The 27677-nt window shown below is 43.8% G+C and overlaps 1 protein-coding gene across 2 annotated transcripts in view; it reads right to left on the reverse strand.

Moving 5' to 3' along the window:
- The window catches only part of rmnd1 (required for meiotic nuclear division 1 homolog), an 85495-nt gene that overhangs the window by 36606 nt on the left and 21212 nt on the right, over positions 1-27677 (reverse strand). For both annotated transcript variants that reach the window (XM_078230283.1, XM_078230282.1), the window contains one exon: positions 7458-7566. In XM_078230283.1, coding sequence (XP_078086409.1) covers positions 7458-7566 — 109 coding nt within the window. The remainder of the gene's footprint in view (positions 1-7457; positions 7567-27677) is intronic.

Raw genomic sequence — 27677 nt, forward strand, 5'->3', positions numbered from 1 at the left:
TAAACTTCCCAAAGACTTGCTGGTTACCATGAGACTCTTGTTGTACAGTTCCTGCACCTCATTGATGGGAATCCTCACAGGTATCTTGAGTCAGGTTTGCAAGAAATACCCCTTTTCTTCTACAAACCAGCTCTTAAGTATGCACCCTGGATTGTAAAGGTCTGGACTGCTGGACTTCAATATTACGAAAGCATCACAGTGGCGCCCAGGAAACTGATGAAACCTCCACAAACCACTTCTTGCAATTGGCGAATAGTTGGTGAGTTTATTTTTAATCCAAGTCTTCAGTTTGTTTCTGTTAGTTAGTCTAATGAAGACAATAGCAAGGCACCTCTACCCCATGGATTGCACATCCTGTTCCTTATGGGAGCACCAGAACAATTTTCATATCAGGGATAACCACAAGTGCATAAACCACACAGAAAAGATTTACGAGAATGATTCCAGGCATGAGGGCTTCAATTAAGATGAGAGATTGGAAAAGCTGGGATTGGTCTCCTTAGATAAGAGAACATTGAGAGGAGAATTGACTAAAAATCATGAGGGATCCAGACAGGGTAAATAGAGAGAAACAGATCTCATTGGGGAATGGGGTCAATAACCAAAGGACACTGAGTTAAGGTGGCTGGAAAGAGGACCAATAGTGTAATGTACTACCTGAGATTGTGATGGAGCCAATCCAATCAAGACTTTCAAAAAGGGAGCCAGAGAGCCTATTCTGAATGTGTGTTCAATCTGGGGCTATTGCCATCATAGGGGATATTTACATAATTTTATGGTCCTGGAAAACAATCTGTCTGTGTCCTGCCTTATGCGTTTTTATGCAGCCAACTAGGATATGCTGGATATATCACTGTTAGCACCCTGGAAGGATCAGGAAGTCACAACCTGAGGGTGGTGATCAATGTTACTGCTGCTAGAGGTGCTAGGTCCAACAGGATCTTCTATCCCTCTAGAAGGTTGCAGATGTCTGCTGCCAACTGATCCAACCGGGATGTTGGATTTATGTCACATTATCAGTAACCCCCACAGCTTGCCCCTGGTCTTGCATAATCTCACCAGCTGTTCTGTCTGGAGACAATACACATCTCTTTAACCTGTGTTTCATGTTCCCTCCAACCACATTATCTGTACCTTTTAAGACCTGGCTGGCTGTAGAGATTTGCATTCTAATTAGTATTCTGTAACTTGATTTCTGTGTCTGTGCACTGTTGGAGAACAGAGACCACTCCATCTGACGAAGGAGCAGCGCTCCGAAAGCTTATGGTATTTGCTACCAAATAAACCTGTTGGACTTTAACCTGGTGTTGTGAGACTTCTTACTATGCCAACTGATCTGACAGACTCTGCCTGTAAACCTTGTGGTGTGGGTAGTGCCTCCTGCCACCTCACATTTTCCCCTATGCACCTCCTTCTTCTGCACTTTCTGATCCCATTGCAACACATCATTGTTGATGTAGATGGTGATAGTTTTCCTCCTCTGATGTGCTGTCAAGCCATTTCAATACAACTCCAATCATGTGCTTGATTTTTTGAAATCCTCCAAGATTGGAAAAAGCTCTAGTCTCGCAGGTACCCTCTGCCAAACATTTTCCAGAGGAAACGGAGATACCAGCTACAATAAGTGAGCTTTTACATAGCTGGGGCAATGAGGAGTTTAAAATGCCCACCTGAACTTCTGCTCAAACTCACCTCTGTTTTCCTGCCCTGAGAAACCTATGCTGCACAAGCTAAATTAGGACCAAAGTTAAAAACAATTTCAAAATACCTCACTAATGTCTCCTAAAATTGTTAATAGTGTCAGTAGGTACACACTCACCTGCAATAATGAACATAGAACATAGAACATAGAAAGTCACAGCACAAACAGGCCCTTCGGCCCACAAGTTGCGCCGATCACATCCCCACCTCTAGGCCTATCTATAGCCCTCAATCCCATTAAATCCCATGTACTCATCCAGAAGTCTCTTAAAAGACCCCAACGAGTTTGCCTCCACCACCACCGACGTCAGCCGATTCCACTCACCCACCACCCTCTGAGTGAAAAACTTACCCCTGACATCCCCCCTGTACCTACCCCCCAGCACCTTAAACCTGTGTCCTCTCGTAGCAACCATTTCAGCCCTTGGAAATAGCCTCTGAGAGTCCACCCTATCCAGACCCCTCAACATCTTGTAAACCTCTATCAGGTCACCTCTCATCCTTCGTCTCTCCAGGGAGAAGAGACCAAGCTCCCTCAACCTATCCTCATAAGGCATGCCCCCCAATCCAGGCAACATCCTTGTAAATCTCCTCTGCACCCTTTCAATGGCTTCAACATCTTTCCTGTAATGAGGTGACCAGAACTGCGCGCAGTACTCCAAGTGGGGTCTAACCAGGGTCCTATAAAGCTGCAGCATTATCTCCCGACTCCTAAACTCAATCCCTCGATTAATGAAGGCTAGTACGCCATACGCCTTCTTGACCGCATCCTCCACCTGCGAGGCCGATTTAAGAGTCCTATGGACCCGGACCCCAAGGTCCTTCTGATCCTCTACACTGCTAAGAATGGTACCCTTCATTTTATACTGCTGCTCCATCCCATTGGATCTGCCAAAATGGATCACTACACACTTATCCGGGTTGAAGTCCATCTGCCACTTCTCCGCCCAGTCTTGCATTCTATCTATGTCTCGCTGCAACTTCTGACATCCCTCCAAACTATCCACAACACCACCTACCTTGGTGTCGTCAGCAAACTTACCAACCCATCCCTCCACTTCCTCATCCAGGTCATTTATGAAAATGACAAACAGCAAGGGTCCCAGAACAGATCCCTGGGGCACTCCACTGGTCACTGACCTCCATGCAGAGAAAGACCCCTCCACAGCCACTCTCTGCCTTCTGCAGGCAAGCCAGTTCTGGATCCACAAGGCAACAGCCCCTTGGATCCCATGCCCTCTCACTTTCTCAAGAAGCCTTGCATGGGGGACCTTATCGAACGCTTTGCTGAAGTCCATATAGACCACATCCACCGCTCTTCCTTCGTCAATGTGCTTGGTCACATTTTCAAAGAACTCAACCAGGCTCGTAAGGCACGACCTGCCCCTGACAAAGCCGTGCTGACTACTTTTGATCATACTAAACTTCTCTAGATGATCATAAATCCTGTCTCTCAGGATCCTCTCCATCAACTTACCAACCACTGAGGTTAGACTCACCGGTCGGTAATTTCCCGGGCTGTCCCTGTTCCCTTTCTTGAATATAGGGACCACATCCGCAATCCTCCAATCCTCCGGAACCTCTCCCGTCTCCATCGACGATGCAAAGATCATCGCCAAAGGCTCCGCAATCTCCTCCCTCGCCTCCCACAGTAACCTGGGGTACATCCCATCCGGTCCCGGCGACTTACCAACCTTGATGCCATTCAATAGTTCCAACACATCCTCTTTCTTTATGTCCACATGCTCGATCCTTTCTGTCCTCCGCAATCCAGCAGTACAACCACCCAGATCCCTTTCCACCGTGAATACCGAGGTAAAGTATTCATTAAGCACCTCCGCCATTTCTAACGGTTCCGCACAAACTTTTCCCCCTTCACCTTTTAAGGGTCCTATGCCTTCACATCTCATCCTTTTACTCTTGACATATTTGTAGAAAGCCTTGGGATTCTCCTTAATCTTACCCGCCAAGGTCTTCTCATGACCCCTTCTCGCTCTCCTAATTTCCTTCTTAAGCTCCTTCCTACATCGCGTATACTCCTCTAAATCCTTAACACCTCCTAGCTCTCTGAACCTTCTGTACGCCTCTCTTTTCTTATTTACCAGGTTCATCACAACCTTCGTGCACCACGGTTCCCGTACCCTACCAACACCCCCCTGTCTCATCGGAACGTTGTCATGCAGAGCTCCAGACAAACATTCCTTGAAAATCCTCCACTTTCCTTCGGTACTTTTCCCCAAGAATGCCTCCTTCCAATTTACCCGTCTAATTTCCTCCCTGATGACACTGTATTTCCCTTTACTCCAGAGAAACACTTTCCTAGCCTGCCTGACCCTATCTCTTTCCAATGCTATCGTGAAGGAGATAGAATTATGATCGCTATCCCCAAGATGTTCACCCACCGAGAGATCCTCCACCTGTCCAGGTTCATTAGCCAGCACCAGATCAAGAACAGCCTCTCCTCTAGTAGGCTTATCCACATACTGTGTCAGGAAACTCTCCTGGACACACCTAACAAACTCCTCTCCATCCAAACCCCTAGCCCTAGGGATATTCCAATCTATGTTTGGGAAATTAAAATCTCCCATCACGACAACTCTGTTATTCCTACATCTCTCCAGGATCTGTTTCCCCATCTGCTCCTCAACATCTCTGTTACTATTGGGCGGCCTATAGAAAACACCCAGCAAAGTTACCGACCCCTTCCTATTCCTAACCTCCACCCACAGAGATTCCGTAGTCAGTCCCTCCACGGCGTCCACCTTCTCTACAGCCGTGACACTATCCCTGATCAACAGTGCCACTCCCCCCCCTCTCTTGCCTCCCTCCCTGTCCTTCCTGAAACATCTAAAACCTGGCACCTGAAGCACCCAGTCCTGTCCCTGAGACATCCAAGTCTCCGTAATGGCCACCACATCACAATTCGAAGCAGCAATCCACGCTCCAAGCTCATCCACTTTATTCACTACACTCCTGGCATTAAAATAGACACATCTCAGACCTTCAGCCTGAGCACTTCCCTTCTCCCTCACTCGTCTAACCTCCCTCTTACCCTGTCTACATTCCTTATCTATTTGCGAGCTAACCTCCTCGCTCTCAGTCCCCTCATTTCGATTCCCTCCCCCCAACCTTTCTAGTTTAAAGTCTCTCCAGTAGCCTTAGCCAACCTTCCCGCCAGGATATTGGTCCCCCTGGGATTCAAGTGCCACCCGTCTTTTTTAAACAGGTCACACCTGCCCCTAAAGAGGTCCCAATGATCCAAGTACCCAAATCCTTGTCCCTTGCTCCAGTCCCTCAGCCACGCATTAATTCTCCACCGATTCCTGTTCTCACTCTCCCGCGGCACAGGCAGCAATCCCGAGATTACTACCTTTGCATTCCTCTTTCTCAGCTGTCTACCCAACTCCCTATATTCTCTTTTCATGACCCCTTCCCTCTTCCTACCGATGTCAGCAGTACCTATATGCATCACGACCTTGGGCTCCTCTCCCTCCCCCTTCAGGATTTCTGGGACTCGACCAGAGACATCCCGGACCCCTGCACCAGGGAGGCAAACCACCATCCGAGAGTCCCGTCTGTGTCCGCAAAAACGCCTATCTGACCCTCTCACCGTAGAGTCCCCAATTAGCACTACCCTCCTTTCCTTACCCCTTTGCACTACTGGGCCAGGCTCAGCTCCAGAGACACTGCCACCGCTGCTTCCCCCAGGTGGGCTGTCCACCCCAGTAGTACTCAGACAGGAGTACTTATTATTAAGGGGCACATCCACCGGGGTGCTCACCATCACCCGAGCTTTCTCCTTCCTCACTGTTACCCAGTTACCCTCCTCCCGTGGTCCCGGTGTGACCACCTGCCGATAGCTCCTGTCAATGACCTCCTCACTATCCCTAACCCGGCGAAGGTCCTCGAGCTGCAATTCCAGTTCCCTAACATGGTCCCTTAGGAACCGCAGCTCAACACACCCAGCACAGATATGGTCGTCCGGGAGGCTAGGAGCCTCCAGGACCTCCCACATCCTACATTGGGAACAACATACTGGCCTGACAGTCATAATTGCCCTTTTAAACACAGGGAAAAAAGTGAATGAAGATTATTCCTCTCTGTTCCAAATTATTTCTACCAAGGTACCCGGAGAAAAGTAACTTATAAATAAAATTTTTTAAAAATAAGAAACTCACCCCTGCTCGCCCTTTCTGCCTAAGCCCGATGAGCCAAAGCCCCTCAGTTCTCACTCAGCTCCGTCTCACTCCGCTGCCCGCTCCCAACGCTGCACGCTAGACAGTGGGACCTGCCTTTTAAACCTCCTGTGCACTAAAAAAAAAACTCAAGAGACCCTTCCCAGTAAACCCCGCGGCCACTGCCGGTTGCGCGCCAAAATTTAAAACTAAATTAAATAAATAAATAACACCCGCGGAAAAGTACTTAAAACTAATTCTTACCCCAAAAATCCTGTCACCAGTCACAGCTCTGCCTTTCTCCACAGCAACAAGAGGACTAACCTCCCAACTTCATGTGTAGATTTCACACCAGCACCAAAATGCATCTTCATTAAGACAGAAAGGGAGCATGCTGGAGCCAGGATGCTCAGCTTTGAGAATTAAAAAAATTAAATCCCACCCATTCTTGTGGGTTAGGATTTCCCCCCCCAAATTCATATTTTCTTTTCCATCATCCCTTTGTTTCTTTCTTGATCCTTAACTCTTATCACTGTCCCCTTGCCTGGATGAGTGCAGTTCCAATAACACTCAACTCAAAAACAGTTTCTTCCCTGCTGCCATCAGATATTTGAATGGACCTACCTTATGTTAAGTTGATCTTTCTCTGCACCCTAGCTATGATTGTAATACTATATTCTGCACCTTTTCCTTTCCTTCACCCCTATGTATTCTATGAACGGTTTGCTTTGTCTATATAGCGCAAGAAACAATACTTTTCACTGTATACTAATACACGTGACAATAATAAATCAAGTCAAAGAAGCTCGACACCATCCAGGACGATGCAACCCACTTGAATGGCACCCCATCTGCAAACATTCACTCGCCTCCACCATGAACACACATCGGAGCAGTGTGTACCATTTACAAGATGCAGTGCAGCAACTCACCAAGGCTCCTTAGACAGCACCTTCCAAACCAAAAACCTCTACCACCGAGAAGGAAAAGACTGGCAGAATAACGGGAACATCACAATCTGGAAGCTCCCGCCCCAAGCCACTCACCACCCCGACTTGGAACTGTATTGCCATTCCTTCATTGTCACAGGCTCAAAATTCTGGAACTTTCTAACTAACAGCACTGTGGATGTGTTGACACCACATGGACTGCAGTGGTTGAAGAAGGTAGCACATCACCACCTTCTCAAGGGCAATTGGGGGTGGACAATAAATGTTGGTCAGCCAGCAAAGCCCACATCTTTGAATGAATAAAAAAAATTGAGATTGACTACTGGTCCCGTCATTCCCCAAGAACCCAGAGGTCCAGCACGCTGCACCACTATCAGCCCATACTTCCAAAAATTTGCAGTACAAAATTATTTGCAGCAGAAAGCTGAGAAAAGGTGCAGACACCTTTACTGCAAGTTGTCTTGCTTCAGCAAACTCTAGGCCATGACCCCACTTGACATACGTTTCCTTTAAGCCTTATAGGGCCATATCCATACAGTGTAGTGAAATCTCTCATGTGGGGATTTATAGTTTATGGTTACGACAGAGTTAAAAATCTCATTGAGATACAGAGTTCAATGGCTAGTCTTACCTCTCGGCAGATCTGTTACTTCATGGTAACCACTTGACATCAGATCATGGCAAAGATTCTCTAGATGGTATTCATCTGCTGTTGCAAAGGCTGTACACTTCATCAGATCCTACCCAAACAGATATACAGAGATAAAACAGTTTTATAATATGCATAGTCCAACAAAGTACTGATAATTTTTTTTGTTGTTGTATGACTAATGTAGTCCTACCCCATGTCACATGAAAAATTACATTTGTTTCAATAGCTGCTGGTTTCCTTCCCCTGTACCACTCCTGCAAGAAAATTAGGGTATGGCCTTGTATATATTTGCAAAAATGAGAGTGGATGAAGGTGAATATTTTCTGCAAAAACCCATAATTGTTGATAATTTTCAACCTGATGACAATTTTAACATTTTTTAAATTCCAGATTTTCCTCAGATTTGCATCCTTATTCTCTCTTCAAAGAATCAGCTGTGCCGAGATAGAGCTCCACAGGGAGTAACTACCTTTTGGGAGCCATTTTAAGGAACATGAACACTTAATGTCTTTGCTGCTCTTGCCGAAAGAATTACGGCTGAAAATGAAGGTAGAAAAGGCTGATCCCCTATTGGGCTAAATAATTTCCCATGTCTGACTTATCTCAATGTTTTCTCCTCTAGATTGTGAAACAGATTAAATTCTCCACTCACAACAGCCTGATTGGAGAATTCCCTGGAGTTCTCACACTGTCTTTAAACAAGATATGGACAGGAAAGAAAATAACATTTCAAAAATAGATAGGCAAAATTTTTAAAAATGTTTTATACTGAATACCATAATTAAAATTTGTGATTCTATACCTTTGTTTGGGATTATTTTCTTTGTTGCATCACCAAGGGAAACTAACATCTGCACAGGCCTGATGGGAATTCATCCAGCATTTGGATGTCAACCTCAGGCAAAGCAGATAGAATTAGCCAGCCCTGAATATGGCAGTGATCACCCGTCCCACTGCAGGCTAAAAACATCCCAGGGCAAATTACAGCTGCAGCACGAGTTGCAAATCCATTGTGAGAAGTAAAGGGAAGGAAAAAAAACCTTTGATGCCATTAATTGTGAAAAAGGAGCAAAATTTTGAGAGGAAAGGATAAACAAAATGCAGATGATCTTAATCCAATACTGCAAAACACCGCTAGAAATAGAGCAAAACAATTAATATGTTTAGAACATAAATAATTCATGAAACAAAGTTACTTGTATGTCAAAGATGATTTTGTAAATATGTCTGGTAAACACAATTACAAATATTATATCAGCGAGGCCCGTTTGTATCAATTAAGTGCCTAATATTCTTATTAAGGCTATTGTGACATCTTGAATTTAGGGAGACATTAGGAGGAACGTTTTGTACCAAAACAATTGTGAAAATTAGCAGGAAGAAAAATACAAATGATGAGAGAGACAATTAGAATGAAACAAACAGAAAGAAGGGGGGAATTCACAGAGGTATTGTGAGGCAGTAACAAAGTGGGGGGCACGATGGCACAGTGGTTAGCACTGCTGCCTCACAGTGCCAGGGACCCGGGTTTGATTCCCAGCATGGGTCACTGTCTGTGTGGAGTCTGCACATTCTCCCCGTGCCTGCGTGGGTTTCCTCCAGGTGCTCTGGTTTTCTCCCACAGTCCGAAAGAAGTGCTGATTCGGTGCATTGGCCATGCTAAATTCTCCCTCAGTGTACCCAAAGAGATGCCGGAGTGTGGGGGCTAGGGGATTTTCACAGTAACTTCACTGCAGTGTTAACATAAGCCTACTCATGACTAATAAATAAACTTTAACTTAAGGAGAAATTTCTATTGGCCCCAACAAACAAAGGATGGACTTCAGTTAGATGGCTCAATGAGACTAAACATAAGGGGCAGTTGCAGTAAAGCACCATCACTATACCAGAACCTGACTGTACTCATTTATTCTGAGGTACATTACAACTTGAACATAATTTATTTAAGATAACATTTTCCATCCACAGAGATAACTTATTCCAATATTATCCTATGTTCAGTCACTGAGCAAAGTCAATGATAAGCTTATCAGCATCATAAGAACATAACATAAGAACATAAGAAATAGGAGCAGGAGTAGGCCATCTAGCCCCTCGAGCCTGCCCCGCCATTCAATAAAATCATGGCTGATCTGACGTGGATCAGTACCACTTACCCGCCTGATCCCCATAACCCTTAATTCCCTTACCGATCAGGAATCCATCCATCCGCGCTTTAAACATATTCAGCGAGGTAGCCTCCACCACCTCAGTGGGCAGAGAATTCCAGAGATTCACCACCCTCTGGGAGAAGAAGTTCCTCCTCAACTCTGTCTTAAACCGACCCCCCTTTATTTTGAGGCTGTGTCCTCTAGTTTTAACTTCCTTACTAAGTGGAAAGAATCTCTCCGCCTCCACCCTATCCAGCCCCCGCATTATCTTATAAGTCTCCATAAGATTCCCCCCTCATCCTTCTAAACTCCAACGAGTACAAACCCAATCTCCTCAGCCTCTCCTCATAATCCAAACCCCTCATCTCCGGTATCAACCTGGTGAACCTTCTCTGCACTCCCTCCAATGCCAATATATCCTTCCTCATATAAGGGGACCAATACTGCACACAGTATTCCAGCTGCGGCCTCACCAATGCCCTGTACAGGTGCATCAAGACATCCCTGCTTTTATATTCTATCCCCCTCGCGATATAGGCCAACATCCCATTTGCCTTCTTGATCACCTGTTGTACCTGCAGACTGGGCTTTTGCGTCTCATGCACAAGGACTCATGCATCATGAATCCATAGAATTCTTATAGTGCAGAAAGAGGCCATTCGGCCCATCAAATCTGCAATGACTCCCCTGAAAGAGCATCTTACCCAAGCCCACTCCTCGCTCTATCTCCACAACCCTGCGCATTTACCATGGCTAATCCACCTAACCTGCACACCTTTGGAGCCTAAGGGGCAATTTAGCATGGCTATACCACCCTCCCTTCACATTTTTGGACTGTGGAAGGAAACCGGATCACCCAGAGGAAACCCATGCAGACACGGAGAGAACGTGCTAACTCCACACAGACAGTCACCCAAGGCTGGAATTGAACCCAGGTCCCTGGCACTGTGAGGCATCAGTGCTAACCACCATGAGTAAAAGGTTATTTGCAAAGAACATGCCAGACAAAGCATGCTTTATTTTCTTGGTCACAGTTTATTCTGCGAGTTATCATGTATTGAAACAATAGAGTTAATCACTAAATACACATGCACAAATTTGTTTCAAAATATGTGAACTGGAATTCCATTCATCAATAGGGATGAAGCTGTTGCTTTTCAATTATGACACCAAAAAAAATCAGAAATTGACCAATGATCATGGTTACTTGAAATGCTGAAAAGTACAATTCCAAAATCTGCGTTGTTAAGCAGCAAAATCTCATGTTGTGGGACTTGTAACCACAACACCCCACTAATGTGGCAACATCGTTAAGTGCTGGAGAGAGCAATGTGGCAAAGGAAATGGTTGATACATGAATGCATTGTAGTACCAAAGTGATGAAAAATAAAAATTATTTTGTTACAAGGGGGGAAACTGCATGGTTTCAGTGTAGAGTTCCTCTTTGGAACACAGCTAATGCTCGGTATTTCAAAGATTTAGCCTAGTCATTTTCAGGCATGTCATGAGAGAAGGGAAACATAACGCCTTTCAGACTTTTAATGCAGTAAATATAAGCATATTATGATTCCTCCTATTTCCCCTTCCAGTATAAGGCTGTTCTCAGGGATTACAAATCTTAGAACCCAAGAAAATAATAGAAATATTATATGAATATAGTCTATCACAGCATTTTCTGGTGTATTCCAGGTTAGAAAGAGAAAAAATGGCTGTGGATAATGTAAGCTTGGAATGTGAAGGATGACTTATATTCGAAGAATGAGAATAACCCTACTTCGGTATGTATGCTATGCAAGGCATGCAATTGCTCTCCGCATTCAGTTATTGTCCAGCTATCAAATGATATTAGCTCAGTTCTTCACACTAGGAAGCACATTTAATCTTTTGAATAAAGTCTGCCTTCATAATCGATCTCCCAAAAGACAGACTGGTTTTAGAAAAAAGGTCCAAATAGTAATAATATTGGGTGAATTGCCTCACAGATACGAGCCAAGACCATTCAAAAATTTATCCTGTGATGTAATCAAATTCCTAATCAACTGAGCTTTGTGGCACAGTGGTTAGCACTGCTGCCTCACAGTGCCAGGGACCTAGGTTCGATTCCTGGCTTGGGTCATTGCCAGTGTGGAGTTCTCCTCATGTCTTTGTGGGTTTCCTCCAGTGCTCCGGTTTCCTCCCATAATCCAAAGATGTGCTGGTTAGGTGCACTGGTCATGCCAAATTCTCCCTCAGTGTACCCAAACAGGTGCCACAGAGTGTGGGGACTGGGGATTTTTACAGTAACTTCATTGCAGTGTTAATGTAAGCCTATTACAAAAATCTGTGTTTCATTCCCAAAAGAATGGGTCCAAAGCAGCCACACAATGGAACAAGATTTTGCTTTTATTGCTGTAGGACTTGGTTGAAAACTGCAGAAAAATTGCTTGGCAAAAATAAATTGTGAGGAGTAACTTTGAATATGTTTTATCTTTCTACACGTAAGGCAAGTTATACCCACTTGTAATTCTCTGGCGTTCCTGAAATCCATACAAAAATTAATCTGCACAGATAAATATGAGCAAATGAAAAAGGACTGTTTCACCAGAGCTGTTACAAACAATTCCTCCTCCTCCCACTGCAGTCTCACAATCTCCTGGGGTAGGCAAAGTAACGGTGAAAAATAACTGTAGGCTAATTTAGGAAAAAAAACTCTGGGAAATTGGCCTCTAACCCCCAAATGCAAGAAAAGCAAGCGATAGGAGACTATAGTAATTTAGATGTACAAATGGCTTTCGGGGGAGCAAATATTCACCCTTCAAGTATCCAATTTTCTTTTGAAAGTCGTTATTGAATCTACTTCCACTAACCTTTCAAGCAGTGCACAGTCTCGATCGTGGCAAGTCCCTGAATAAAAAACGTCTCCTCAGCTCACCTCTGATTCTTTTGCCAATGGCCTGAAATTCATTCTCTGGTTACCAACCCTTCAGCCACCAGATTCAGTTTCTCTTTTTTTACTGTATCAAATCCATCATGATTTTTAAATACTTATTAAATCTTCTGTTAACTTTTTGCCATTTATGAAGAGCTTTCAAATCCCATATCCCTGGAACCATTCTAGTAAATCTCCTCTGCATCTTCTCTTGGGTGGCATGCTTCCTAAAATGCGGTGCTTAGAAGTGAACACAATACTCCATCTAACCGGTAACTTATAAAACGGTTTGGCATAACATGCTTGCTTTTGTACTCTATGCTATCTCTGTTTATAAAGCCATAGATCCCATTTGTGTTAACAGCCTTGTAAACTTGTCATGCCAATGTGATCTTGCACATATGCACCCAGGTCTCTTTGTATATGCAATCCCTTTAAAATTGTACCATTTAGTTCATATCGCCTCTCATTCTTCCAATGAAAATGCATCACTTCATATTTCTCAGCATTAAAATTTCATCTCCCATGTTTGCCCATTTTCACCAGTTTTTCAACATCCTTTTGGGGGTCTAGTGTTCCCGTTCTTCATCAAATAACTATCCGAGACAGGCTGGTTGGACCAGTTGCTATTTCTTCTCAGTGTTATTTATCCCTCTTTCAATTATATATCCTCTGCGTCTTCACTCGCATCTATCTCTTTCTTTCACTTGTTTTTTCCCTCTCTTGCTGTTCTGCTTTTTGCTCATTCCTTTCTTGCTTTTGGATCTTCTTCCAGTAATTATCTGGAATCCGGGGCTAGTGGGGATCGGAAGTCTTTGGGCTCATCCTTAATCATTATCTGATCATTTCTGATGAAGAAATGAGATTAATGTGATTGACATGGGCTCCAGTTACTTTGAAAAAATCACTGCAGCACCCTTATTAAGCAGAAAATTTTAAAAAACACAGCACTTTGCGCTTTGCAACGGTACTCATGATACTACTTTGTTGAATCATGTTCCTATTATCTCTCTTGCTAAATGATTCAGCTAATCCTTTTAGCTAGCGGAAAATGAGTTATGGAATAGTATTCTCAAGTGTCAATTACACACTGGTGCTCAATTTGGGTTCCACGGAAAGCATTCAACTCCTAATTTTGTCATAGCTTGAACCTTTTTTATTTGCTCATGGGATGTGGGCATCACTGGGATGGCCAAAATTGATTGTCCATCCTTAATTGCAGTTGAGAAGGTTGTGGTGAACTACATTCCTAAACGGCTGCACTCCATCTGGTGTAAGTACATCCACAGTGCTGTTAGGAATGGAGTTCCAGGAGTTTGACTTAATAAATGAAGAAATGGCGATATAGCTCCAAGCCAGGATGTGCTGTGGCTTGCAGGGGAACTTGCAAATGGTGGGGGTTCCCATACAACTGCTGCCCTTGTCTTTCTAGATGGTGTGGGTAACGGATTTAGAAGATGTTGTCGAAAGGGCCTTGGTGAGTTGCTGCAGTGCTGCCACTGTGCGTCAGTGGTGGAAGGAGCGAATGTGGTGGATGGGATGCCAATGAAGTGAGCTGCTTTGTCTTGGATAGTGTCATATTTGTTTGAGTGTTGTAGGAGTTGCACTCATCAAGGCAAGAGGAACGTATGCCATCATACTCCTGGCTTGTGTCTTAATGATAGTGGACAGGCCCTGGGGAGTCAGGAGGTTAGTTACTCAACACAGAATTCCCAGCTTCTGACTTGCTTTGGTTGGTCCAGTTCAATTTCTGGTCAATGTTAACCATCCCCCCAGGATGTTGATGGGGGAGGAGTGGTGTGGATTCAGCGGTGGTAATGCCATGGAACGTCAAGGGGAGATTGCTAGATTCTCCCTTATTGGAGATGGTCATTGTCTTGCATTTGTGTGCTGCGAATGTTACCTGCCATTTGGCATCCCAAGCCTAAATTTTGTCCAGGTCTTACTGCATATGAACGTGGACTACTGTAATATCTGAAGAGTTGTGAATGGTGCTGAGTATTGTGCAATCAACAAGAATCATCCCCACTTCTGACCTTAAGATGGAGGGAGGGTGAAGCAGCTGAAGATGGCTAGGCCTAGGTCACTACCCTGAAAAACTCCTGCAGTGATGTCCTGGAGCTGAGATAATTGACTTCCAACCACCAGAACCATCTTTCTTTGTGTGAGGTATGACTCCAACTGGTGGAGAGTTTTCCCCAAATCTCACTGACACCAGTTTCGCTAGGGTTCTTTGATGCCACACTCAGTCAAATGCTACCTTTGATGTCAAAGGCAGTCACTCTCAGCCCTATTTTTGGGTTCAGCTCTATTGTCCATGTTTAGACTCAGAAAGAGTAGCTGTCCTTGACACCAAAGCATCATTCAACTAAGTGGTATATAGAGGTCCTAGCAAAATTCAAGGCCAGTGGAAAAGTCTCCAGGAACTTGAGCAGCAATTGACATGCAGGAGGATGGTTATCAGCATTGTAGCTCTAGGACCTGACTGGTGGAGTTCACTAGGGCAGAATCCTAGCCCCAGCTATCTTCAGCTATTTCTTCAATGAACTTCCCTACATCATAAGATCAAGAATTGGCTGCTTGTTGATGATATCAGTGTTCACTTCCATTCACAATGTTTCCAGTAATGCAGTATTCCTTACAGGCCTACTGCAGGGCGTGGAAAAATTTAATCTTGGGTGGATGAATACTTGTATCATATAAGTGTCAGTAAATGAGCATTTGAAACCAGAAAAGCTCCAACAACCTTCCCAGTCTGCAACAGCACCACCATTACTTAATTTCCACCACCAACACCGAGCCACCTTTGGGCATATCAAAACCACGCTACATTAGCAGAGCAGAAACTAGTTACTCTGCACCAAATGGCTCTTCTTCTGCCTTCCTGTACCTCAATGTTCCTTCATTACTACTTGTATTAATACCTTGGAAAATAGACTGAAATAGTATAAAGTTCGTCATATTTACGAAGTTATTAAGGCTAAATGTTTAGATCTGAAAGAAAACAGCTTAGTATGAGAGAGAGGAAATGCTGAGTAATAGTTCTGTGTGTATATAAAATTTCCATGGCAACTGTGAAACAGTTGGACAAAAGTTCTATACAAAAATATAAGTTGAGTAAAATCCAAGTAGTAAGGGTTTAATTCAAGCGTGGAAGTATTTAAAAAGTAATCTACACAAATGTGTTTAAGGCTTTAAACATTTAAATATGTTTATCAAAGAACAAGTGTGTAATCTGGTGTCGTTTAAGTTCTTCAGTTGTAAAGATTTTATAGTTTAGCTTCAATTATAATAACAAACGTGAGGACTTCAAATGCTGTTTCAAGAGTTACATCTGTTAACATTCAAGCATCATAAATCTACTTTAGTGGTTTTCTATTAGTGTGGGGACTCCCCATTGTTTTATCTTAAAGAGTCTGTTACAAGCTTATAAAATAACTATATTATTTCAGCGGCTATAATCCAGATGTTCATGGACTTGCAGAATCAGTGGCTTGTAAATATACTGCTAATCTTTCTCAATATTTCAATCTGCACAAACTGATACCGACATCTGTCACTTAAAAGGTTTTTGCAAGAAAAGCTTACAATTTCCCTTGTTTATTAAATCAGTTCATTAATCATGATAGTTTTTCCTTTACTCACAGTGGCACAGTGGTTAGCACTACTGCCTCACAGCGCCAGGGACCCGGGTTCAATTCCCGGCCTCGGGTCAGTGTGTGTGTGGAGTTTGCACATTCTCCCTGTGTCTGCGTGGGTTTCCTCCGGGTGCTCCGGTTTCATCCCACAGTTTGAAAGACATGCTGGTTAGGTACATTGACCTGAACAGGCGCCGGAGTGTGGCAACTAGGGGAATTTCACAATAACTTCATTGCAGAGTTAATGTAAGCCTTACTTATGACTAATAAATAAACTTTACTTTAAAGAAGCAAAGCTGCATCAAATTAAACTAGCTTTTTTTTGTACATTTAGATCATCTGCAATGAAAGCAGTCCACCATTTCATCAGGCATTTCGTCCCACAATCACTTGAGTAGTTATTTCTGATTTTGGCTGGGTGTTTTTTTTATTTATTCATGAGAGGTGGGTATCGCTGGCTGGGCCAGCATTTGTTGCCCAAACCTAATTACCCTTGAACTGAGTAGCTTACAAGGCCATTTCAGAGGGCAATTAAGAGTCAACCACATTGCTGTGGATCTGTATCATATGTAGGCCGGGTAAAGACTACAGATTTCCTTCCCCAAAGACCATTTGCAAACCAGATGGGTTTTTACAACAATCGGCAATGGTTTCATGGCCACCATTAGACTTTTAATTCCAGATATGTCTAGAGGACAAACTCCCCTGAGGAAGTAAAACAATACAGTTCAAAGATGTGCGGGTTAGGTTGATTGGCCATGCTAAAAATTGCCCTTAGTGTCCTGAGATGCGTAGGTTAGAGGGATTAGTGGGTAAATATGTAGGGATCTGGGGATAGGGCCTGGGTGGGATTGTGGTCGGCGCAGACTCGATGGGCCGAATGGCCTCTTTCTGTACTGTTGGGTTTCTATGATAAGCATAACTAGGGAGTTTCAACTAATGCCATCCTCTGCACATGATCTCCAAAGGGCACTTGACAGATGCCTTGTCTGAGATCAGGAATACTGGTTCTGTCCGTCCCGTTGGTGTAGGAAGTGTATAGTACAGATATGAGAATAACGTAGTGGCAAGGTAGGGGAATAGAATAAAATGCTGCAGCATATGGGAGGTGGCAAATTAACTTTGACCTTTTAAATTTGAATGTAATTCAGTCTAAACTAATGGAGACAAGTTTGCCATTCGCTGTACGAATTTTAGTTTTCTCCACCCATTTCCAAATGGTTTCAGGTCGAAAACAGAACGACCATGATCCAATGCTCCTTTTTAACTGCAATAGAAAAATAACAATTGGTGACTAGTGTGGGAAATGAAAATGCCATAAAGCATTTTCTTTTAAAAGTTATGTGTAGCAATATGAAGAAGAAAAAAAAATCCTTCAACAAGCCCACAACACTACGCTTGAAGTTTTAATTGAGAGCCTAAAGGCAAGGCAGATCTGTCACATACAGCAACAGGTTTAGCCACTAATACCAAATAGTGGAAGCAGCATACTATAGATAGAGCTAAGAGAACCCATAGCCAGCAATCCACATCCAGTCATAAATGGTGGTGGACAATTAAACAACTAATGAGAGGAGGTGGCTCTATGAACATCCTTATCCTCAATGAGGGCAGATCCCAGAACGTCACTGCAAAAAACAAGCATCTGAAACCCCATTTCCCCAGTTGAGAGGATCATCCATATTGAACTCCTCCTGAGGCCCCCCCCGTCATTGTATATGTCATCCTTCAGTCAATTAGAATCACTCCATATGATATCAAGAAACAGCTGAGCATACTGGATACTTAAAAGGCTATGGCCTGGAAAACAACCTGGCTGAAGTACAGAACACCAGTCCTCCAATAATAGCCATGTCTCTAGCCAAGCTGTTCCAGTACAGCTACAACACTGGAAACTATTCAACAATGTGGAAAACTGCCCAATGTCATGCCCACGAAAGAACGACAAGTTCTCCAATCCAACCAATTATCGTTCCATCAGTCTACTCTCAATCATCAGCAAGGTGATGACAGGTGTCATCAACAACATTATCAAGCAACAATAGTCTGTTCATGATGGACAGTTTGGTTTCTGCCAGGACCACTCTTTGTTCCAGATTTCATTCATTATTGTCTTGGTCCAAACACATTCTGGCCTTGGATGACTGTCTGTGTGGAGCACATTCTCCCCGTGTCTGCGTGGAGCACATTCTCCCCGTGTCTGCGTGGGTTTCCTCCTGGTGCTCCAGTTTCCTTTCACAATCCAAAGATGTGCAGGTTAGGTGCATGGACCATGCTAAGTTGCCCCTTAGTGCCCAAAAATGTGTAGGTTAGGTGGATTAGCCATGGTAAATGCCAGTGGTTACGGGGATTGGGTGGGGGTGGGCCTCAGTAAGATGCTCTTTCAGAGATTTGGTGCATACCCAATGGACCAAATGGTCTCCTTCTGCATTGTAGGGATTATGGGTTTTATGGACAAAAGATCTGAACTCAAGAACTGAAAGAAATGTGAAAGCAATTGATATGAAGGTAGCATTTAACATACTAAATGAAGTTAATGCTAATGAGGGGAAAACTCTCTACTGGCTGAAGTCATACCTAACAAAGGAATATGGTTTTGATTGCTGGAGGCCAATCATCGCATCCCTAAGACATCACTTCAGGAGTTCCATTGTGCAGTGCCCGAGGCCTAACCATATTCAGCTGCCTTATTAATGATGTTTCTTCCATCATTACATGGGTACGGTGGGTATAGAGGGATATGGGCCAATATGGGATTAGTTTAGGGGTTTTAAAAAAAAAGGACGGCATGGACAAGTTGGGCCGAAGGGCCTGTTTCCATGCTGTAAACCTCTATGACTCTATAATGTCGGTAAATGGGGGTGCTTGGTGATGATTGCAGTATTCAGTTCCATTTGTAACTCCCCAGATAACATGGTAGTCCATGCCCCTTACAATAAGACCTGAACAACATTCAGACTTGGGCTGATTAAGTGGCAAAAAGGTCCATGCCAGGCAATGGTCATTTCCAACAACAGAGAATTAAACTACCTTCACTTTTAATTCAGATAGTCAGGTCGTAAGGTATAAAACTGAAGTCTGCTCTTTACAGAATTGTGTTTTCCTTTTAGAGACATTCGTTAGAAGAATGCATCTCCAAACCCAACAACTACAGTTTGAAACTGCTCTAACAATACATAGAACATAGAACATTACAGCGCAGAACAGGCCCTTCGGCCCACGATGTTGCACCGACCAGTTAAAAAAAAAACTGTGACCCTCCAACCTAAACCAATTTCTTTTCGTCCATGAACCTATCTACGGATCTCTTAAACGCCCCCAAACTAGGCGCATTTACTACTGATGCTGGCAGGGCATTCCAATCCCTCACCACCCTCTGGGTAAAGAACCTACCCCTGACATCGGTTCTATAACTACCCCCCCTCAATTTAAAGCCATGCCCCCTCGTGCTGGATTTCTCCATCAGAGGAAAAAGGCTATCACTATCCACCCTATCTAAACCTCTAATCATCTTATATGTTTCAATAAGATCCCCTCTTAGCCGCCGCCTTTCCAGCGAAAACAATCCCAAATCCCTCAGCCTCTCCTCATAGGATCTCCCCTCCATACCAGGCAACATCCTGGTAAACCTCCTCTGCACCCTCTCCAAAGCCTCCACATCCTTCCTGTAATGTGGGGACCAGAACTGCACACAGTACTCCAAGTGCGGCCGCACCAGAGTTGTGTACAGTTGCAACATAACGCTACGACTCCTAAATTCAATCCCCCTACCAATAAACGCCAAGACACCATATGCCTTCTTAACAACCTTATCTACTTGATTCCCAACTTTCAGGGATCTATGCACACATACACCTAGATCCCTCTGCTCCTCCACACTATTCAAAGTCCTCCCGTTAGCCCTATACTCAACACATCTGTTATTCCTACCAAAGTGAATTACCTCACACTTCTCCGCATTAAACTCCATCCGCCACCTCTCGGCCCAACTTTGCAACCTGTCTAAGTCTTCCTGCAGACTACGACACCCTTCCTCACTGTCTACCACACCACCGACTTTGGTGTCATCAGCAAATTTGCTAATCCACCCAACTATACCCTCATCCAGATCATTAATAAATATTACAAACAGCAGTGGCCCCAAAACAGATCCCTGAGGTACACCACTTGTAACCGCACTCCATGATGAATATTTACTATCAACCACCACCCTCTGTTTCCTATCCGCTAGCCAATTCCTGATCCAATTTCCTAGATCACCCCCAATCCCATACATCTGCATTTTCTGCAGAAGCCTACCATGGTGAACCTTATCAAACGCCTTACTAAAATCCATATATACCACGTCCACTGCCTTGCCCCCATCCACCTCCTTGGTCACTTTCTCAAAAAACTCAATAAGGTTAGTAAGGCACGACCTACCTGCCACAAAACCATGCTGACTATCACCTATCAATTCATTACTCTCCAAATAACTATAAATCCTATCCCTTATAATTTTTTCCAACATCTTGCCGACAACAGAAGTGAGACTCACCGGTCTATAATTCCCGGGGAAGTCTCTGTTCCCCTTCTTAAACAATGGGACAACATTCGCTAACCTCCAATCTTCTGGTACTATACCAGAGGCCAACGACGACCTGAAGATCAGAGCCAGAGGCGCTGCAATCACTTCTCTTGCCTCCCAGAGAATCCTTGGATAAATCCCATCCGGACCAGGGGATTTATCTATTTTCAGACCCTCCAGAATATCCTGCACATCCTCCTTATCAACTGTAATACTGTCTATTCTACTCCCTTGCAACCCAGTGTCCTCCTCAGCTATATTCATGTCCCCTTGCGTGAACACCGAAGAGAAATATTGGTTCAATGCTTCACCAATCTCCTCCGGTTCCACACATAACTTCCCTCTGCCATCTATAACTGGCCCTAAACTTGCCCTAACCAACCTTCTGTTCTTGACATACCTATAGAACGCCTTAGGATTCTCTTTAACCCTATCCGCCAAAGTCTTCTCATGTCCCCTTTTAGCCCTTCTAAGCTCGCTCTTCAACTCCCTCTTAGCCAATCTAAAGCTTTCTAGTGCACTACCCGAGTGCTCACGTCTCATCCGAACATAAGCCTCCTTTTTCTTTTTAACCAACAAAGAAACTTTTTTGGTGCACCACGGTTCCCTAGCCCTACCAATTCCTCCTTGCCTGACAGGGACATACCTATCACAGACTCGCAGTAGCTGCTCCTTGAAAAAACTCCACATGTCGGATGTTCCCAGTCCCTGTAATCTCCTAGTCCAACCTATGTTTCCTAATTCTCTCCTAATAGCCTCATAATTACCCTTCCCCCAGCTAAAACCACTGGCCCGAGGTTCATGCCTATCCCTTTCCATCACTAAGGTGAACGTAACCGAATTGTGGTCACTATCACCAAAATGCACACCAACTTCCAAGTCTAGCACCTGGTCTGGCTCATTTCCCAGCACCAGATCCAATATAGCCTCACCTCTAGTTGGCCTGTCTACATACTGAGTCAAAAAACCTTCCTGCACGCTTTGAACAAAAACTGACCCCTCTAACGAGCTAGAGCTATAACAATTCCAGTCAATATTAGTCAAGTTAAAATCCCCCATAACAATTGCCCTATTACTTTCACTCCTAAGCAGGATTGACTCCGCAATCCTTTCCTCAACCTCTCTAGAACTTTTAGGAGGTCTATAAAAGACTCCCAACAGGGTGACCTCTCCTCTCCTATTTCTAATCTCCGCCCATACTACCTCAACAGATAAGTCCTCATCAAACCTCCTCTCAGACACTGTGATACAATCTCTGACCAATAATGCTACCCCTCCCCCTCTTCTACCTCCTTCCCTACTTCGACTAAAACATTTGAACCCCGGGACCTGCAGCATCCATTCCTGCCCCTGCTCTATCCATGTCTCTGAAATAGCCACAACATCGAAGTCCCAGGTACTGATCCACGCTGCAAGTTCACCCACTTTATTGCGAATACTCCTGGCATTGAAGTATACACATTTCAAACCCTGCTCCACCCCACCTCTGCAATGCCGTGCATTGCAGTCCCCATCCATGCATCCCTCACTTTCAGCCCCACTACTCAGGATCCCTCCCCCCCCCCCCCGAATCAGTTTAAACCTCCCTGCATGGCCTTAGCAAATTTACCCCCCAGGATATTGGTCCCCTTCTGATTAAGGTGTAGACCATCCTTCTCATAGAGGTCACACCTTCCCCAGTACGAGCCCCAATTGCTTAAGTACCTGAACCCCTCCCTCCTGCACCATCCCCTCAGCCATGAATTCAAACCTTCCCTCTCCCTATTCCTCTCTAAACTATCCCGTGGTACAGGCAAGAGTCCAGAGATAACCACTCTGTCAGTCTTGGCCTTTAGTTTCCACCCCAACTCCATAAATCCCTGCCTAATATCCCCTTCCCCTATCCTCCCTATGTCGTGTGTCCCCACATGTACAATAACTTGTGGTTTATCTCCCTCCCCCCTAAGAGTCCTGAATACCCTGTCAGACACATCCCGGACCCCAGCCCCTGGTAGGCAACACACCAACCCTGAGTCCCTACCTTTAGTTCCGACCCTCCTATCTGTCCCCTTAATTGTGGAGTCCCCAATCACAAGGCCCAGTCTTTTACAGCCCCTAACCACCTGAGCTTTCTCACTCGGCTCACCCCCAGAGATCTGCTCTCTATGCTCAGTTGATTCCTCCTCAACTGTAGCCTCCAGCACCGAAAACCTATTATGGAGGGGAACCGCCCCAGGGGATTGTCTTCCCGATTGCTTCTTACCCCTCCTCCTGGCATTGACCCAAGCCTCATTTCTAGGAGTTACTATTTCTCTATAACTCCTATCAACTTCCACCTCCGCCTCCCGAATTATGCGGAGTTCCTCTACCTCCCCCTCCAGCTCCTTTACACGCTCCTCCAGAAGCTGCAATCTAATGCACTTCTTACAACTAAAATCTCCTGAAACACTACTGGATTTCCTCACCACATACATCCCACAGGAGATGCAGCATACTGCCTGAACTGCCATCCCTGAAGCCATTACCAGCAAGAAAAAAAGAAAACAAAAAACTTCCCCACACTTATAATTAGGTTAGAGGAGGATGGAAGGGTGGGATCCTCTACCAGTGTAGAGGATCGGGTATCTCCTCTGCACCAATTTATAGGGCTAGGGGCCCGAGAGAAAAAAAAAAATAAGCAGCTCATCCCCAACAGTTGAATAAACAATTAACACTCTTGACAAACAACGTTATTGACATCACCAAATCCACCACATTAACATCTTGGGGGGTCACCACTGACCAAATACTTAATTGGACGAGCCATGTAAATATTGTCGATACAGGAACGTGTCAGAGGCTGATTATTCTGTGGTGAGTAACTTACCTCCTGACTCCCCTGTCCTTCATCTACAAGGACCAAGTCAGGAGTGTGATGGCATGCACTTAACTAGATTGAGAGATGCTCCAATAGCACTCAAAAATCATGACAACATCTAGCATGTTGTGGAGATGCCGGCGTTGGACTGGGGTCGTCGGCACAGTAAGAAGTCTCACAACACCAGGTTAAAGTCCAAGCTTTTGGAGTGCTGCCCCTTCATCAGGTGAGTGCAGGATTTGGTTCACAAACAGAGCGTATATAGACACAAACTCAATTACAAGATAATGGTTGGAATGCGAGTCTTAATAGGTAATCAAGTCTTTACAGGTGCAGACAACCACTCGCATTGTCTGCACCTGTAAAGACTTGATTACCTGTTAAAGTCCTGGTGGGCTTTAACCTGGTGTTGTGAGACTTCTTATTGTGACATCTAGCATAAAACAGCTGTTTGATTGGCACTCCATTCACCTCCACCACTGGTCCAAAATGGTAGCAGTGTGTGCTATCTACAAAATGCATTGCGGCAATTCACCCACAGCACCTTCCAATTCTGCAATCTCTGCCATCTAGAATGACAAGGGCAGCAGGTACAGGAAACACGATCATCTGCATGTTCCCCTAAGTCCCAAAATGACCTGACTTAGAAATATATCACCGTTCTTTCATGGTCATTGGGTCAAAATCCTGGCACTCCCTCCCCATTAGCACTGTGTGTGTACCTACACCTCAAGGACTGCAGCAGTTCAAGAAGACAATTCACCACCATCTTCTTGAGGACAATTAGTAATGGGCAATAAATGCCGACTTTCCAATGATGCCCACATCCCATGAACAAACAAAAATAATTTAATTCTGCCTTTGAACTTCCGTGAATAAAGAAAGAGAGTTGAAGTTAATAACACAATTCAAGAGAGATTTCTACAACTTTGTGTATCAAGTTATATTGATAACACTCTACAGTCCCTATGATCCTTTCAATGATTCTATATCTGAAAGCTATAATTGAATAATAGCACTTTTTGCATTCACATTAATGGGAATGAAATCATGTTTAACTTTTAGCGTCCAATGTTACCATCTGTAACAAACCTCCTTCCTCAACCCTGTTCCCCCCACACCCCCCAACAATGCACCCACATCCACCCCAGATGCATTAACTCAACAACATTTCTTAGCTTCAACATCTTCAACTGCACCACTCTCAATTTTTAATGACATCAACCATCCTCTCTGATCATTGTGAGGGGCATTACTAATTTAGTGCCTCATTAAAGGCACTAAAATGTCCTAAATTTCAATTTTATGTTGGACCCTCTTGGTTGGTAGACAGAAGAGAATCCAGCGAAGAAACATTTGGATAGACTTGATTTGCAATCTGTAACCATCCTACATATAGCAGACATTTTGCTAAAATGATTTCCATTACCACTCCAAACAAAATTCTTGTTTAAAGCTCTATATCTCTCAGCATTTGTTCAGCAAATATTTTTAAATGTTGATCCTCACCGAATAACTATTTCCAAAGAACAATCTTTAAGGAAAGCGGAGTCTTTTAAGATGTTGGGGAAATACAAATCTCATAATTTTTGACCTAATTTTTAAATTAAGTTGCAATGAGCAACTTTATATGTGACTGCAATTTAAAATGAGGGACTTCAGATAAGCAGAGAGCGTAGAAAAGTAGGGAGCGTTTCTTTAGAGCAGAGAAAGTTAGAGGAAATTTAACAAGGACATTTGAAATCATGATGTCTTTGGATAGTATAAGGAGAACCCATTCCACTTGCAGAAGGCGGGGGGGAAGAGGTGGGAGGCAGCACAGTGGTTAGCACTGCTGCCTCACAGCACCAGGGACCCGGATTCAATTCCCGGCTTGGGTCATTGCTTGTGTGGAGTTTGAACATTCTCCCCGTTTCTGTGTGGGTTTCCTGGGTGCTCTGGTTTCCTCCCACAGTCTGAAATACATGCACGTTAGGCGGATTGGCTATGCTAAATTCTCCCTCAGTGTACCCGAACAGGTGCCAGAATGTGGCGACTAGGGGATTTTCACAGTAACTTCACTGCAGTGTTAGTGTAAGCCTACTTGTGACTAATGAATAAACTTTACCTTTGGAAGGCTGGGTAACCAGAAGACACAAATTTAAAGTAACTGACAAAAGAGCCAAAGATGATATGAAGAGTTGTTTTTAAATGCAGTGAATTATAATGATCTGGAATACACTGTCTGAAAGAGTGGTGGAAGCAGATTCAGGAGTAACTTTCAAGAGAATTACATAAATACTGAAGAGGGAGAAATTTGCTGGCTGTGAGGAAAGAGAAGGATAGTGGAACTAACTGGATAACTCTCTCAAAAGATCCAAGACAAGCATGAGGGGCCAAATTTCTCCATCTGTGCTGTAAGATTTTATGAATTCAGAAGGACACCAACTTTTGAGGAATTTAAAGACTGCTTAACACCCCAAGTACATTCTCTTAGTAATTTACAAAATGTATTAATTCAACTGAAGCTCTCTCACAGATTCCATAATATTGTGTATATCTTGATTAACATGGGATAACACTCTCGTTTAAAAGTACCTGACTAAACAATCAGAATCAAAATTGCTCAAAATATTCTTCTTGTTCAGCAATGCAAATATGAAATACTCAACATAAATTTTCTGTTATGACAAATACTAGCTGATTTTTTTGTATCGTAAGCCTAATTATAACATTTTCTTACATACCTTCATTAATATTTTTACAAAGCCTTAGCCCCTCAAAATTCAGAACTTGCAACGGATACTTGTGCCAGACACACCACGCTATCAACCGAAGGGAATACCAATTATATATGTGCCTGCAATTCTCAGTATGCCAGTTTCAGCATGTGTAGTGTGTAGAAATCTCCCAACATGCATGAGTGCAACATGCAGTCCAACTGGAAGTGTCTCTCTTTCCTCAGGCTATAAGAATGTTGTGGCTTTGATTTGACAAAATGTTTTGAAACAAGCTTAGATCAAATTTTAAGTAACAAGTTCCAAGGTTTTTTTTAAAACTTTAGAGGGAGATAGTGAAAATGTGAATGGAAGTGTGTGCGCGAGAGACAGACAAATAGCAATACAAAGAAAGCAGAAAGATAGTTACAGAGGTCATAGAGGTTTACAGCATGGAAACAGGCCCTACGGCCCAACTTGTCCTTTTTTAAACCCCTAAGCTAGTCCCAACTGCCCGCGTTTAGCCCCTATCCCTCTATACCCATGTAACTGTCTAAACGCTTTTTAAAAGACAGAATTGTACCTGCCTCTACTGCCACCTCTGGCAGCTCGTTCCAGACACTCACCGCCCTGTGTGTGAAATAAATTGCCCCTCTGGACACTTTTGTATCTCTCCCCTCTCATCTTAAACCTATGCCCTCTAGTTTTAGACTCCCCTACCTTTGGGAAAAGATATTGACTGTCTAGCTGATCTATGCCTCTCATTATGTTATAGACCTCTATAAAATCACTCCTAAGCCCCCAACGCTCCAGAGGAAAAAGCCCCAGTCTACCCAGCCTCTCCTTATAACTCAAACCATCAAGTCCCGGTAGCATCCTAGTAAATCTTTTCTGCACTCTTTCTAGTTTAATAACATCCTTTCTATAATAGGGTGACCAGAATTGTACACAGTATTCCGAGTGTGGCCTTATCAATATCTTGTACAACTTCAACAAGACGTCCCAACTCCTGTATTCAATGTTCTGACCAATGAAACCAAGCATGCCAAATGCCTTCTTCACCACTCTGTCCACCTGAGACTCCACTTTCAAGGAGCTATGAACCTGTACACCTAGATTTCTTTGTTCTATAACTCTCCCCAACGCCCTACCATTAACTGAGTGAGTCCTGCCCTGGTTCATTCGACCAAAATGCATCATCTCGCATTTATCTAAATTAAGCTCCATCTGCCATTCATCAGCTCACTGGCCCACTTGATCAAGATCCCGTTGCAATTCTAGATAACCTTCTTCACTGTCCACTATGCCACCAATCTTAGTATCATCCGCAAACTTACTAACCATGCCTACTAAATTCTCATCCAAATCATTAATATAAATGACAAATAACAGTGGACCCAGCAC

The sequence above is a fragment of the Mustelus asterias genome, chromosome 15 (assembly GCF_964213995.1).
Source record: "Mustelus asterias chromosome 15, sMusAst1.hap1.1, whole genome shotgun sequence".
Lineage (NCBI taxonomy): Eukaryota > Metazoa > Chordata > Chondrichthyes > Carcharhiniformes > Triakidae > Mustelus > Mustelus asterias.